The sequence below is a fragment of the Helicoverpa zea genome, chromosome 7 (assembly GCF_022581195.2).
Source record: "Helicoverpa zea isolate HzStark_Cry1AcR chromosome 7, ilHelZeax1.1, whole genome shotgun sequence".
Taxonomy (NCBI): Eukaryota; Metazoa; Arthropoda; class Insecta; order Lepidoptera; family Noctuidae; genus Helicoverpa; species Helicoverpa zea.
The window spans coordinates 12,922,918-12,939,641 of record NC_061458.1 but is presented as its reverse complement, the minus strand read 5'-3'; the positions used below and the strand labels follow the sequence as shown (position 1 = coordinate 12,939,641).

General features: G+C 36.1%; 2 protein-coding genes across 2 annotated transcripts; one reads left to right on the top strand and one right to left on the bottom strand.

Moving 5' to 3' along the window:
- Positions 1 to 529: 529 nt before the first annotated feature.
- On the top strand, positions 530 to 15,231 carry LOC124632080 (cytoplasmic dynein 1 intermediate chain). The gene is made up of 16 exons (XM_047166741.1): positions 530 to 808; positions 1,245 to 1,379; positions 2,005 to 2,195; positions 2,537 to 2,664; positions 4,014 to 4,046; positions 5,279 to 5,299; positions 6,235 to 6,282; positions 8,863 to 9,033; positions 9,478 to 9,634; positions 10,368 to 10,622; positions 10,848 to 10,965; positions 11,251 to 11,482; positions 12,432 to 12,592; positions 12,964 to 13,104; positions 13,289 to 13,414; positions 13,808 to 15,231. The coding sequence occupies exons 2-16, from the start codon at positions 1,257 to 1,259 to the stop codon at positions 13,970 to 13,972; spliced, it is 2,070 nt and encodes a 689-aa protein (XP_047022697.1). The 5' UTR covers positions 530 to 808; positions 1,245 to 1,256; the 3' UTR covers positions 13,973 to 15,231.
- A 281-nt stretch (positions 15,232 to 15,512) lies between these two features.
- LOC124632079 (peptide deformylase, mitochondrial-like) lies at positions 15,513 to 16,480 on the bottom strand. Its single transcript, XM_047166740.1, has 3 exons — positions 16,043 to 16,480; positions 15,824 to 15,944; positions 15,513 to 15,719 (listed from the first exon to the last, which is right to left on the bottom strand). Exons 1-3 carry the CDS (start codon positions 16,376 to 16,378, stop codon positions 15,526 to 15,528), a joined length of 651 nt encoding a protein of 216 aa, XP_047022696.1. The 5' UTR covers positions 16,379 to 16,480; the 3' UTR covers positions 15,513 to 15,525.
- Between the last annotated feature and the right edge of the window lie 244 nt (positions 16,481 to 16,724).

Sequence of the window (16,724 nt, the reverse complement as noted above, 5' to 3'; positions counted from 1 at the left end):
GGTAACACCAATCACAAATTGGCATTTAAGTAAGGTAACGAGAACGAGCTCGTTGAATATGCGATCGAAAACTCGATTTTTTTTTCGCATGTTAAGCCGTCAAATATCGTAGAATAAAAATAATAAAAAATGAATGAGAATTTCTCTTTATCTTGGATTTTGAACTAAATTAGTACTAAAAACTTCTCAAAGTGGGTTTTGTATATCGTCTTTATTCTTACGGTTTCATAGGTTTTATTAAAAAGTATTATTCGTTGGGCCTCGAACATGATTTCGAACACCACCTTAATTTTAATTGCCAACCTCAAATTTATAGACAAAATGGGAGTTTTCAATAGCCTTCTGCTAGTTTTTACGAGCTTTCACAAAAATTATTAGATACACATTTCAAACGTAATTGGAATTGTTAAAAAGTTCAAAATAATCAGAACAGGATGAATTTTTCAAATTTAATCCTCAAAATTTTCATTTATTTATTTCGCCGAGTATGTTCGAATTTTTATAGTTAGAAAATTGCAAGTTTTGCAACCCCAAAATTTTCTACCGAAGTGAAGAAATCTTGTTGATCGATAATTTTCAGTATTTTAGAAGAGAATAAAAATAAATTGGTGCCGAGTTTGTTATATTACTACCGATTATATACTGATTTTTATCCACTAAACTTGTTAATGGTATAAATGAGTCTATTTTGTTGTAAAGAGTGAAATCCCGTTACCCATATTATATTTTTGCCACGTTTTGTGGGACTATTTTGTTTTAAACTTGTGTAAAATGCTTAGTTTTGTTTGAGAAGCAGAGTTAGTATCAGGTAAGGGCTCAAACTTATCAATAAAGCTTTCTCCAAACATTGACAGTGATTCATCAACAGCCATTGCATGACATCAGACATGTCCTATTACAGCCATCATCGGCCATAATATCCAAAGAAATTGTGTTTATTTTTGTGCTTAATCTTAAGTGACAGTGGCCGATCGGATGCAATATAAATCCTATCGCCTGTCTTTACTTTTATAGTAAAATAACAGTCTTAAAAACTGACGAACTCTGACCTTACGACATGGAACCGGTTGTAAATAATTGATTTTATTAACAGATTTGTAGATAAATATACAAAAATCCAGCCCTAAGATGACCCACTGACCAAATCAAAGGTCACAGTCACAGGATTAGTTTTTCTAAAACTGTTTATCTACTTAGTAGGTATCAAAAATATTGAAGTTGACCTTTATTTCCAATATTGATAGTGAATAGCAGCCATGTCGAGCATGTCGGACCGCAAGGCGGAGCTGGAGCGCAAGAAGGCGAAGCTCCAGGCTCTGCGCGAGGAGAAGGATCGCCGCCGCCGGGAGAAGGAACAGAAAGATGCGGAGGAGGCCCTGGTAATTCTTTTATTATGAACTAACTACCCGCCCAGGCTTCGCATGGGATAACAGTATTTCCCCACTATTTAGTGGATGATTTAGTGATGTACTATACATACATTTAAACCTTCCTCTTCAATCACTCTACATATTTAAAAAAATTGGCATGAAAATCGGTTGCATAGTTTTGAAGTTTTAGGCATACAAAAGGATGGACAGAAAAAGAGATGTTTTATACTATGTAATGAGCAGATGAAGGGTGAAGTATCAGTTGCAGTTGCAATTATAGTGAAATTAAAACAATTATTTTATGTACTGGAAAATTAAACAATAGCAGTAAATATGTTATGGCAAAAGAATCTGCAATGTCAACTATCTTATAAACTTGAAGTTACAATAGACATGAACATTTCTAACTTGATTCTGATTAGATCTTTTATATTCATGTTAGTATTCTAAACAGTTGATAATTGATCTTTATCAAATCTATTTAATGGTATCTACATGTTCTTGAAGCTTGAAATTTGTAGGCATTGTAACTTTCTTTTTTTATTATGCAATACCTTGTTAAGTTCACTACTGGACCTATGCAACTCCTCTACTTATAGGTTTTAGATATTCATAAACTAGAAACTGTTTCCAGCAACGTGCATCAGCGGCGTCCAGCCTGGACAGCAGGCGCGACCTGGACGAGATGCTGTCATCACTAGGAGTAGCTCCGGTCAAGGATGTGCTCACGTCTCTGTCGTCAATGTCCTCTCTCACTCCACCGCAGACTGCTTCGCCTGATGCCAGTCTGCCACACACGGATAAGTCAAGTTTACCTCCACATGGGTAAGTGGTATTTTGGTATTTCTTCATTAGAATGTAGCTGCCATTAAATCTGACATTTCTAGATTCAACAGTAACCAATAAAATATACATGAAACATGTTTAACTGTCTTGCATAAGAAAAAAAAGACTTTCAACCTTTAGGAGTAGAAACCATAGTTGCCTATTCTCTACCCTCTAACTAAGGGACACTGCAGTTGAAAGTATTAGTCTCATGTTCAGTGTAGAGGAGAATTTATAGATGATGCCTATGCTCCATATATTACAACATTAGACAGTGCATTATTTTCATTTAGATGTAGTATGTAGTAGAGAAAGTGTAAACCTTTAACATTCACAACCAGCGGTCCGAAGAAGCCCCCAGCCCTGCAAGTGGTATCAGTCCAGTCCACAGACATTCCACCTAAGGAGAATGTGACATACGCTAAGCAGACCCAGACCACAGCCTCGGGGGTCAGCGAGCTGCGAGATGGTAAGCTTTGCGTGTAGTCCCACTCCTAGCTAGCTAATTTTGCTAGAATTTTTAGTTTTTTTACTCTTTGAGTTGACTATTTGGTTTCTTTTTCTATTTGAGTTTTAATAGCACTAAGATGAAGGTATTATGCAAACAACTAAATGTGTGTATGTATGTTTGTTTGTGACAATGATTAATGTAACTCATGAAATAATGTTTCTATTACATTATATGGATTAGAGGATTGGTGAACACAGTTGTGAATACCTGAATACCTTTCACAATATGGGAAACTTAATATAATTTATAGTATTGTACTTTTATTTATTTCCACTGAAACATTACAAATTAATAAATACATGGGTTTTGGATGTTCTGTGTGTACTGACATAATTATACATGTTTGTTCAATAACACAATTTGAGAGTTTGCATACCCATTTGGAAATAATATAATTTTGATATAACTGTGATGTCTGGGTGTTGGTTTAACTATAATTTGTCATTTGCAAGTACTAAATCTCTTTGTTTTTCAACGCAGCAGTCTTTAACATTTAAAGCAATAACAAACAAGTAAAAAACTGATCATTTTACATTGGTCATCTAAGATAACATTCTAGATAAGATAAGATTCAAGTAAACCGATCAAAACATTAGCATTTCTTGAGTTTTTCTTTTCTAAATTTTGTATTGTATTTGCAAATGACAATAACTCTTGGTAACCAATGACATCTCTGTAGATTTTACAACAGTATTTACTTTTCACTCATCTATTTTAATTTGGCCTTTGATATGCTGTCTGAGTCTATCATTAGTTCAGTAGAAAAAAACTTTACTAAACCATAGTACAATAAAAAAAAAATTAAAGAATTATTCAATTGATTAATATTTTTCAAAACATTTTATCTTTTTTATTAGTTTATCCGTCAGTTGCAGAAAGGTCCATTAAAATTAAAGCATAATTAAATCTATTGTTAACACTTTTTATCTTGTTCACGAAGAAAGAGTCAGCAATAGATTTAAAGAAGCTTTAACTTTAATGGAACTTTGTGCAACTGATGGTAAATAAAGTAGAAATAAACGGGATGATAATGGCAGTCAGCTTCTTCTTAGACTCACTCTCAGCTACAAAATTTTGCTTTTACTTTTAGAAAAACAAATAAATTCAGGCAGCATTTTATTTGCGGAATTTCTTTTGTTTTGTGAGCTTAACATGTGTCGTCTTCCATTTACAACCTATCTAATGAACTAATAATGATATTATACATATAATAAAAAAGTAAATACTGTATGAGAATTGTGGTGCAATGTTTGTGTTTGTGCTACCATAAACAAAAGGCTGCTCTTCCAATGCATCACCGCTTGCAGGATACATGGAGGACTGGTGGCGGCCGCGCAAAGGTAATTTGTACCCTATTAACATTGTATTAGAGTTTATGTTTATTTGTTTATTTATTTGTCCACGAATATGCACTTTAATTAACGCACGTAGTTTGATTTTTTCGCAGTATTTTTTGACATGTAGTTATTATATTTTTTACCGCGAAAATAAGTAGTCGATGTTGATAGTTTGAATCGCTACACTAAAATTAAAGAAAACTTTTATGAAAATATATAATCGGCAATGATAAATTCGTATAGTTTTAAATCTAAAATTAAGGCTGAAATTGTAGACGCCTTAGATAAATCATTATTATTATTTTGCTTTGATATATCATCTGCACATTTAATTATATTGATTTTACGTTACAAGTGTCATATTCGTGGACGATACCATGTTATAAGCCCTCTCGAGGTTTATATAATGCATGCACAGATATTTGTTTACGTCAAATGGAACAAAACATATACATTTGGACACGTAAAACAATTTGTCTTCAAGGCAAAGAAAGATCCCAATAGCTTGTAGTTTTTGTATGACTAGATTGAAGTATTGGCATAAAACAACACCCTGTATTATTCAAAATTTTGATTTCATTAAATGAAAATGGATTAAATGGTATTAGAATTAAGTGTAATAAGTTTTGATCCATTTGAACTTGTAACTAATACAGTTTTTTTTTTTTTTTTCAAATATTATTCAAGAGCGTAGCCAGATGAAATAGCTATTTTAAACTCTTTGCGTTAGACATAGAGTTCATTATGAAATAAAAGTTACGTTCCTGGCTACGCCCGTATAATGTCGGTGTGACCAAGTGTGTTCGAGCATGTATGTATGTCATATGTGCTGTCAAACTAACGTCACTGTGCCACGCACTGTACTAAACACTGACCGAGTGTGACTGACGATAGTTTGTATGTCATGAGGCCGTGGACTCGACTGAGACGGCATTTTTAACTCCCTTTTATCAGCCATTTTGGATTTGGATCTATGCCCGTCAAAACCTCTGTCGTCTAGTCTATGCCACAGCCTGTAAATTGCATGTAATCATTACAAAGTTAATGGACTAATATCAATTCATTGTGAATACCATCCATACCATGTTCAAGAATCATTTACATATGTCTATGTAAATATAAATAATATATTTATCAAAACAAAAATATTCCAAGTTCTAGATATTATTGTAAAAATATGTATTTTATCACTGAACTATAACTGACAGAATATTTTTATTTTTGTCCTTTTCTAGCACACGCAACCGACTACTACGGTAAGTCATTATTCCGCCAGGACGCTTTCTGTCGTTTACCCTTAACACTACCTCTCTCGTGTCATGTCGGTTAACACGGTGTCGGTTGTATATTAGTCCTCATCTCGGTCTAGATTTGTATATATCTTAGTCTAGGTATCCTTACTATCACGCTTCTAGTTATTTCCTACTAACAATATAGGTGCGGTACTCAGATTACTTGATAAATCAGTTTAGCCGAATATCTAGACCATTTAATCCATTTCATTTTATCAAGAAATCTGTAACGTTTAGTGTTAGCGGGGGGTCCGAGTGACACTACTCAACTAAAACATCATCATTTGATGCACGTTTAAGATTTTACACGGAATTGTGGCCTTCCAGAGTTCTCCACTAGGTCTCTCCCAGGAGACCTACATAGCGGCCGCAAATAAATTTATCCAAATTATAATATGTGTATATGAATTATGGTGGTATTATGGGGTCGCCGTATCATTTCACGCTGTTTACCCTTGAGTCGACTAACCTACACTGCACAGGTCCTAACACACGGACGCGTCGCGCGCTCGCGCCTCGCCCAGCGACGCGACCGGGCGACACGATACGGTCATGCTGTAAAATATATAAGCACTATAGTTCGGCCATTCAGAGAATGCGTTCCTGACACGTCGCGATTGAACTGACGACGTAACTTTGCAATGGCGTTGCAGTTACGATAAAAATATTTTTGCTGGTTGTTTACCGTTTTAACAATTGAGGAGCATTAAAACAACATTATTATATCAATAATCAATGAATGTAGTTACGTCGTCAGTTCAATCGCGACGTGTCAGGAACGCATTCTCTGAATGGCCGAACTATAGCTATCTCTATGTATAGTTTGAATTTTTTTATATATATTTATTATGGTCGAAAGATACTGACATTGTTTTTTTGTTTTTTCCTCCCTTTTCAAGATGAGTACAATCTAAACCCGGGTTTAGAGTGGGAGGACGAATTCACAGGTAGGTTTCAATTCCGAATCATACAAACAATCATTTTTAACTAAATATTGCCCTTCGTAGAGCCTGTGCCTATCACCTAGCATGGTTTGTTGTCTATCTATTTCTATTATGTAACGCTATTTATGACAAAGCTAACAAAACATAACGTACGTAGCATTTACTTATACTTGTGTGTGTTTTAATACAGGATCCTTCATTTCTAATCTAGTTGACGGTCAGCCAGTATACTGGTTCGTCTGGACAATTTTGAATAGTTATAATAAAAATACACAAATTATTGAAAGAAAATAAAAAACTATTTTACTGCTGACAGTCAGCTGTAAATAACTCACGACACCTGTATTACATTACATACATTCCAAAACAATTGTTCATATAAATATTACATGAAATCCATACATATTGCATGTGACAGAAATACATGTTGTGTATAAGTATGCATGACAAGTGACGTCATCCATATCTTCCATAGACAAGTACTTTATATTTTTATTTTATTTTTTATTATAATGAAACATGTACCTCTCTTGTGGAGAGCTCGGGAAGTTATTTTGCATATTATTTTTAAATATAATTCCAAAGCTTTCTGTCACCAAATGTTTTAACGCTTTTAGGAATTTGTGTGTTTTAGTTGCACAGTTTTAGAGGAAATAAGTAGATCAAATATCGTTCATTCAAACATTTGATTTACTCGCTTGTATATGTGTAATAGTATAACTTTCAGTTTCTCTTACAAAAATTTGATACATTCAACATATTTTTTGATAAAAGACATCGTCTGAATGCCATAAAATAAAAAGTATCAAGCTATCTCTTATGGAAACCTACATTCAAAATTAATCCAGCATAATATTTCAGTAAGCATTACCATCAATAAATAATTCGATTAATTGCATAAAAGGCTATAAAAATAATCACTAATTCACATAACTTTTCGAGAAACTGAAAGCTCTCTTGAGATTATAGTTACAGTAATGCTCTTCTGTCCATGCTGCGGTTAGAATTAGAAGGTATTATATCATTCAACTTGGTACAAAAAAACTTTTACTAGTGTGCATGACAGTACTGTAGATTATTTAAACCTAGTTTTTATAAAAGGGGTGGAATAATCAAGTTCACTTTTACCCTATCCTAATAAAAGCATGCACCCTTTAGTTTAGATTAATAGGTTTTTTGATAATATGCTACATTTTTATTTCTATACTTTGACAGTTCTGGATGTAGGATGTTGAATAGTTAAGTGGTAGATACAGGATGAATTATTCATTTCAAACTTTGAAGAGTAAATAAAAAATTTAAACTCTTTATGCAGTGGTAGTAATTTTTAGGTTTATTAGCTTTTAGGACGTTTCTTTCTAATTTAACTAATTTGCTGTAACTGTAGTCTCATGGCATCGCTTTAGGGTATAAGCCGCATGATTTTAGTTTGTTCGAAACTGGAACATTCGAGACATTTAACAAACTATGTCATCTGGTCGTGTGATCATGTAACTCGTAGAAGACGCTTCAATAGCTAATGTTCATGAATAGATACATCATTGACTTAATACATTGTTCGTCTAGTAACAGTACGTGCTTTTAAAAGGATGAATAGAATTCAAAGAAATAAAGAAAAGATAATTGAACTTTACCATGTAATATCAACTTTTTTCTGGAGCAAATGGGTTTTATCAAGAATTTTTCTTTTGCCCAAAAGAGCGCATAAATAATTGAAATAATCTCTCTAAAAGACAGTGTCTATGTAATTCCTAATTAATTTAATTTTACCTGAGGCACTTAAAATAAGTAAAACATTTTATAATTCTATTCATCCTATGCTATCGTACTCATCAGTTTACAAATGCCTTATATGTAAGCAGCTTTTGAACAAACACTCATAATAAAATAAATATAACCTTACTGACAATAACAGTGTTTTTACAAATTAATTCATAAATAATTAGCTGAAGCTTGAACAGCGTTAATTAACGAACTTTGGAAGAGCAAGGCCCAAATGTTCCGTGTTTGGTTTTCAAAATTGCTGCTTACATGTTTCGGTACAAAATACTTTATGACATTCATACACACTGAGTAGTTAGTGTTAGCTACACTAGTAGAGCAGTAGACGAATCTATCTTCATAACTCACACATTAATGTGTTTCATGAAGTTATGTTAAAAAATCGTAGTAATACATCCACAAGTATTCAATATACTAATCTAATTTCAAAGTATAAATACCAATGCAATACACAAATAACTTCATGAAATTCAATCCAATTCAAAGTACGGCCGATTTATAGAACAGCGCCATCTATTGACCGTTGTTTATTCATTCATACAAATATCAATTTTGAAACCTGAGCTCGTGATACTTTTCTGTTACCATTTCGCATGAAGCATTTTATTCAGTAGACTTTCCTCCTCTTTTTTGCTGTCATACATTCTGTATGATTTTTCCCGATTTTCCCTTCACACAAAAATGCACCAAAAAGTTCCTCGAGTACCATGCTCAAGGGGTTATCATTATAAAGAAATAAATAAGTCAGCCGTACACCGCACACATCCCCCCCGGCAAGGGCCATTCTTATTCACCGTCCAGTGCTTACATTCGACGGCGACGGCGCGCGGCAAGGCGACGAAGAGGACGCGGCGTTCCACGGCAAGCTGCCCCCTGGCATACTGCCGCATGGCCTGCCCACCGTTAAGGAGGTGCAGCCGGCCGTCACTGCGGCGCCGCAGGAGAAAAAGGATGAGGAAAAGGAGAAGAAAGGTTAGTAGTTGTTATGTAGCTAGTACACTTAAAAATGTGTAGGTTAAAGTGGGTGAAGTGATCAGGTTAACACCAGGATTTAAGCAATAAATAGAGACGAGGTTGGAAAGACTACAGGTGTAATTTTACTCCAATCAATGCAAATAAGAGCTGGCCAAGGTCGCCGCTGAAAATGAAACCTTGGACTGGCCACCGTTCAGCAGTAGACAGGAAAAAAACATTTTGGAGAAAATACGTCGGCCTATAAATTTGACAAACTTTCAAAACAAAACAGGATCTAATTAATGACGTAAATTAGACCATTTTGGCGCTTATTGCCTAGTCATTAAAATTGCGGTAATAATACAAGACGTTTCATTCCATCTTCTTCCTCTTGCTCAGTCAACAAAATTTTTGATGTCCAGTGTTGTCAACTTCAACTTCACTATATTCTCTCCACACCAGTTCGCGAGCTGAGCGTAGACGAGAAGCAGACGATCATGCTGTCGGCGGAGTTCCAGCGCTTCATGTCGAAGGCGGGCCGCGTCATCGAGCGAGCGCTCGCCGAGTCCGTCGACATCTACACCGACTACACCGGCGGCGGAGACGCAGAGAATGCACTGTGAGACACTTAGCAACCTGTACTTTTTCATATAGCTTCAAGATACTACTTTATGTGGCGTAAGAGGGTAAACCGACATCGTACTCCCGTAATTGCCAACCTCAACTACCCGTGGTGCACCCCACTGACAAACAACGAAACTCAGGCGAGCGACTAATGGTGCTATAACTACCACACGGTACTAAATGCCTTGCTCGGAGTTAAGCAGTAGCATCTCTGAAGCTAAAAAAACATATTTCCTCAGAAAGCAATTAATTGTAAATGAAAATTATATCAATACTTTTTATAGGTATAATGGAAATGGGTACGAAATATTGGTAACGTACGAGCTTGAAATTAAACTGGACAGTTTGATTTCTAAAATTTAATTCCTATAAGTTGTCTCTAAACTTACTCACTTCGCATCCATTCGAAGTTATGGAATGTGACCAATTTGCGCATTATCTATAACGTTTTGAGTTTTTGCAGTGGTTTAATTAATCTTCAAAATTTAAATAACAATCAATTTTAAAGCTGCCAAGGAACAGCAAGACATTTTTCTAGCTAACGTGATGACTTTATTTTTTATCAATTTGACATTTCTCAATCTAATTATAATCTCTACCTTTATTTCTATTAACCACTGAATAAATTGAAGTTGAAGAATAACATTTCCTGTTCCAGCACAAACATTTTAACCATATTACTTTATCATAAAGTATTTATGCCTCTTAAATCAACATTATTCTCACAGAGACGACAAATCAGATGCACGTCTATCACTAGTCCGCACGTTCTACGACGAACGCTGGTCTCGCGGGCGCTGCGTCACCTGCCTCGACTGGTCGGCCGCGCATCCCGAGCTCATGCTGGCCTCCTACCACAACAGCGACGACGCCCCCCACGACCCTGACGGCGTCTGCCTCGTGTGGAACACCAAGTTCAAGAAGACCACTCCTGAGGATATCTTCCACTGCCAGTCGCCGGTTATGAGTGCTACTTTTGCCAGGTAAGACCCCATGTTGAGAAGTTCATAGAGTTTGGCAGCAGCCCAAAAGTCTGTCAAGTATTCTTAGCTGGTAACTGGTTAGTGGACTTCAGTTGCTTGATGTGAAATACTGGATTTTAGATCACCTCTGACTTGTACTGAAAGCTAAATCTAATTAGTTGATAAAATATTCCCTTTTGGGAAGTCTGTTAAAAATGGGGTGCAGTAATGATATTCTTTGTTCAGGTTCCACCCTAACCTGATCCTGGGCGGCACATACTCCGGCCAGATCGTGCTGTGGGACAATCGCGTGCAGAAGCGAACGCCCATACAACGCACACCGCTCTCTTCACTTGCTCATACCGTATGTATATTTGTTTTTTTATATACATTACACAATTTTGTGTCTTTCAAAACACACCTGAGACAATTCTATTCTGTGAATGAATTGTGATGAGAAACTTCAAAAATATGTATAGATTATTTGGCAATACAAAATACCTGCCACATCTTATATTCTTTAACTATGTATGTAACTTCTTCACTGCATTTGAACAGAACTTTTTCTTATACCAAGAGCATCTCATTGGAACTTTGCAGATATTTTACTTTTTTCGTCACAAAATTTTAACCAATTTCACATTTCCAGCATCCCGTCTACTGCCTCTCAGTAGTAGGCAGCCAGAACGCCCACAACCTGATCTCCGTATCCACTGATGGACGCATGTGTTCCTGGTCTCTGGACATGCTGTCCCAGCCCCAGGAGACACTAGACCTTCAGCATCGGCAGAGCAAGGCTGTGGCCGTCACTGCCATGGGCTTCCCTCATGGAGATGTTAATAACTTCGTGCTGGGCAGTGAAGATGGAAATATTTATACTGGTGCGTTGGTTGCATATGAATAGTTCAGATTTGATGAAGAAAATTGTCGTAAACTATTTAGTTGTTTTGGATATTGGGTTAGAAAGGAGTCATGCAGTAGCGGGATGTTTTGGGAGTACGTTTTGCAAAGGAGATTGGGCAAGAATGTATGAAGTTTGGTCCAAATGTCCACCACGAACGAGACCTATATAATTAAATAGTCCACTTAATTTAGAGTAACTTTTAGTAAGAAAGTAAAAAAAAAAACAATGTCAAAAAAAAGTTATAGTAAAAATGTATTCTTAATTTTTGGTAGTATTTGTATGTAATCATTATTAATTTTTATTTTATTCCACTTCCATTTCCGCACTTTGTCTAAAACTAAGATGAGTAAAACACATTTGCATATAAACAGCCCATATTTTTTTGCCCGATGAATGTACGAATCACTAATCAATTGAGGCGCCAGAAGTGCCTGAATATACTCCGCGGTGCCTGTATCTAAGAAAGTTCGATGTAACTGGTGGTGTCTTCTCTGTAATAATGAACAATTCTATTTTTTCAGAAGTTACAGAAAGTACGAAAATCGAACATCACGAAAAGTAATTGAAAAAATCTATAAAATGTTTTATTTGATTTTGCTATAACTTTTTTCAGGCATTATTTTTTTTTTTACTTTCATAACAAAAAATATTCTATATTTAACGGGCTATCTAGCCATATAGGTCTCGTTCGTGGTGGACATTTGGACCGGAATCGCCCATTGTCCTTTATTGATGGTGTGGCTAATGAACTGCGTTTTGCCGAGCAGCCTCTAATGTCTGTATGTGAATGTAAAAGACTTCTATTTTTTATGCCTTTGTCTAGGACTCCCGCATTTCTATTCCAATACTCAACTCTTTATTAGCATTCTATATGTTATACAGGTGTACCAATAAATTCTAACGTATTTCTTTTTTATTTCCTGTAGGCTGCCTGTACGGTCAGCGAGCAGGAGTGACAGAGTGCGTGGAAGGTCACGCAGGCCCCATCACGGGCGTCTCGTGCCACGCCGCCGCCGGCTCCGTCGACCTGAGTCATCTGTATCTCACATGCTCCATGGATTGGAGTGTCAAGCTGTGGAGCCAGAAGGTACGTAGTTATTGAAATCTTGAGTTAAAGTGGAAAAAAAACGGGACATAAAAGGAGAGGAAAATGGACTTATTTTTTAATTAAAGTTTCTATTTTGCTGTTATTTTTGGAATCTGTAAAATTTAAATGTTTGTGACGGGATTCCACCACACGACATACTATATATACGCGTCCATGGCGTCCTTGGCGCAAAGATTGCACACAAAGAAAGCAGCTTCTTGGACATACTCGCTCTATGAAACATTTCTACACTGCGTCACAATGTTCGCAATGGAATCTCACCATTATCGATCGATAGTCTAATAAATATCGATTCCGACTTTATTTCATCTTTAGCAAAAAGTCTAAAATGCACGTATATGTTTCCCCAGGAGAACAAGGCGCTGTACTCGTTCGAGGACAGCGGCGACTACGTGGTGGACGTGCGCTGGTCGCCCACGCACCCCGCGCTCTTCGCCGCCGCCGACGCCGCCGGACGCATCGACCTCTGGAACCTCAACCGGGACACCGAGGTACGAACCTATTTACTGATGTACAATAAGAGAGGATAATAACTGTCCTTGCGGTTTTTTTGTTTGTTTTTTCCATACTGCCTGTCTAGGTTCATTTCAGCCTCAGTTCATTCAGCCATTCAGTATTATTATTTGTGATGTAAGAAGAAGAATATTGGTGCTAATAAACATGTATTCTCCATAGGTGCCAGTGGCGTCGATCCAGGCGGAGGGTGGCGTGGCGTTCAACCGCGTGTCGTGGACGCCCTCCGGCACTCACATCACTGCAGGGGACGACGCCGGCAAGATATGGGTCTACGAGCTCGCTGAGGTACACAAACATAATCTGTAGAGAACTTGCTGGTAGTTTCAACGCCGTTATTGGTCAATGTCCTATGTGCTTCCAATATTCTGGCAACTGTTTTATATATGTGAAGAAAAATACCACTTTCGTTGAAACTTATTATTACTGAAGAATTTAACTAGATTTTTACCCTACCGCCAAAGCCCCTTCGCTTGCACATGACGTCGTTGAATCACATGTAACGTTATTGCAGCGTATACTTTTCGAAGTCTCTCACAAGCGTGTTACAATACGCATCTTTTGAACTGTTGAAATTACTGTGAAAATACCTTAGTTACACATTAACCGCTTTTGCCGATAATTCCACCCACTTCAAGTTAACTTTACAACAAAAATAAAACTTTAAAAACTTCACCACAGCACGTCTCTCAACCCCGTCACGACGAATGGAGCAAGTTCGTCTACACACTACAAGAGCTGCGCAACAACCAAGCAGATGAGGAGACAGACCGGCTGAGCCTCGCAGCCAGCGGGCCTTCCTCCCTCACCAGCCTCACCAGCCTGGCCAGCAACCCGCTCAGGTAACTGCTGCGCTGTCCCCTGTGAGTCGGAGCCTTGGATATGCTAGTGTGATGTTGATCACAAGGAAATTGTATGTGCTAAAGACCTTTGTAAGTAGCGAGATGTGTATCTAAGTAAATGTAAGCTTTTTATCCCAAAGTTACAGGGACAAAAGAGGTGTTTGGTGATGCTTAAGGAGTGTATATTTTATTAAAACTGCATTTATTCTTATAAAAATATAGTTACCCATCTCGCTACTTCTTAGGGACAAAATGAAATGTTACTGATGTGGCTGTAAGATTTTGTATGATGTGTCTTATGAGATTGAGATTATTGGCTGATTTTTGTATGGCTGGGACATATAACAGGTTTTGGAAATAATGTTCAATATTACATTAACATATTCAAGTTGTTCAGAACTGAATAGATATGAATACATGGTTGAACCAGTGTTAGGGTTGGCAAGATAAATGTTTAGTTGCAATATACAAATATGTGTCTATATTACTGCACTATACAAACATAGATAGAATATTATGTGCATTGTTGATACCTAGAACTTTGCTTACTTCATAAGAGAATATTTACATGGATAAATAGATGAGTATTTTATCTTTCACTTTTAAAATTATACAGATGCACACACGCGAGTCTATGAATCTGTTTAATTAGCTGTCTACTCGCATATTACGTAATAAATAAATAGTAAATGTTGAATGTTGTAACTAAACATGTACATTATTTTGAATAACATCTCTCTTATTTAGTTCGAAGATAGCTATGAAAGATAGTAATTTGAATGTTAAATAATATGTATATTAGAACTTACTGAATAGAAGCAGCTGAACAAACCTTATTTATGTAAACTTTAGTTTCTTTGGCACAAAATGAAGGTGACAAATTATATAAAAATCTGATGAATAATTAAAACATATTCAAATGTATTAACAGATTTAAATTTGATGTTACTGTATGATAATTAGTAATGAATATTATGTACTTAATGTACTCTATATGATTTTAGTATTCTTGTCACCTTCATTTTGAATTCTATGCCTAAAGCAATAAGGCAGTCTTTATAGCTGTTTACATAAAGACATCTTGAGAATGTAACAGATAAAGCTAAGTTAGTTTAGTTTTGTGTTATATAACTTAGTTATCTATATTCATATCGCTAATATTTATTAAGTACAGGTACCTATTTATAGTATTACTCAAAACTAAACAGATATTGCTTTATTGTAAAAGTTAAATCAATTAAACAATAAATTGCTTATATAAAATTTACTGTTGATTTATTTTGGCCCAAATCCTACCCAGCTAAGTTAATCACAAAATAATACAATATTGAGCATAGATTGAATCTCTGCTTGTTTGTAGCGTAAGAGCTATGATGCCACAGACAGACACACAGCAGTCAAACCTATAACATCGTTTTTTATTTCAGAGCCTATGACAACTGAAAACGAGCCCAAGTCCTATCTGACTATTAGAATTCAGAGTCTCATTTATTACTATCGCTAAAATGAGCAGGTATCCAAAATTATGAAATGAAACAAAGACATTAAATAAATACTTTACTGTGGACTAAAAGGTATAACAAGCTTCCCTTTAGCCAAGTTGACTTCTTCCCAACAGGAGCAGGTGAGGGTCTTCCGGTCCATGATGTCTGTGTAGATCTTACCGTCCAGGTGATCTATCTCATGCTGGGCTATCCTTGCTGCCCAGTCCTTGAATGTTTGTGTGTTTTGCACTCCATCAGCATTGTAGCCTGGGTAGAAGGAAATACAAAAATTGGAATTTCATGTACCAAAAGTTATGTGAGATGTCAGATTCCTTACAGTAAATATTATACTTATAAAAAGATAGACCAACCTGTAACTTGAACTGCTTTGTATCTTGGAACATCAGCAGTGTATCCTTGCACACTCTCACATCCTTCATCGTGAGTCACCTTCTGGTAGTCAACCACCTTTAGTTTGGGGTTTATGAACACCTGAAAAAATATATTAATAAAAAAAAAGTTCTTTACAAATTGTTTATGATGTATGCAACTGCTATATTTACATCATTATAAGAAGAATACTCACTCACAGTGAATGGTACGGGTTCCATACCCTTCAGAGCAGCTATTTCTCTCGGAACACTTGCTAGTTGTTTGACTGTGTGTCTCATGGCAAATATTCTCAGATTGACTCCTATCTGAGGCGCAGACATACCGAGGCTGCCGTACTTATTTATAACATATTCTAGTTTCTTAATTACAGTTTGTATTTCATTGGTTTTTATTTTATCTAGAGGAACAGGCTCCGAAATTTTACGTAACTTTGGGTCTCCAATTTGAACTACATGTTCGTAAGGTGGAGTTGATTTTCCGTGCGCGGGAGCTAGTCTGGCATACCAATTGAGTACTTTCCTTGTAACACCCATCTCTATGTATGCAAGTTTAATAGAAAAATATCAAAATTTTCAATATTCTCAAAACAACAGCCGATGGAGAGGTTATCATAAATAATCTGTCAACATTTGTCGCTTGTCACTTTCGTTATTTTCCCGTACGTTATCAATAACATTGCGTTCACTCGATACTATTCCCTGGTGAAAGTAGTATTTTAATAAGAATGTCAGAAATAAATCGTCATTTCATAACAGTCATGAGTATAAGTATTCTTATTCCACTTTACTAATAAAAAAAGCACGTGTTGAGTTTATAAAAATATTTATTTTTGTCTGAATAGAATTCCAGGAAAGGAAAATTTTGAACGCTACAATTTTG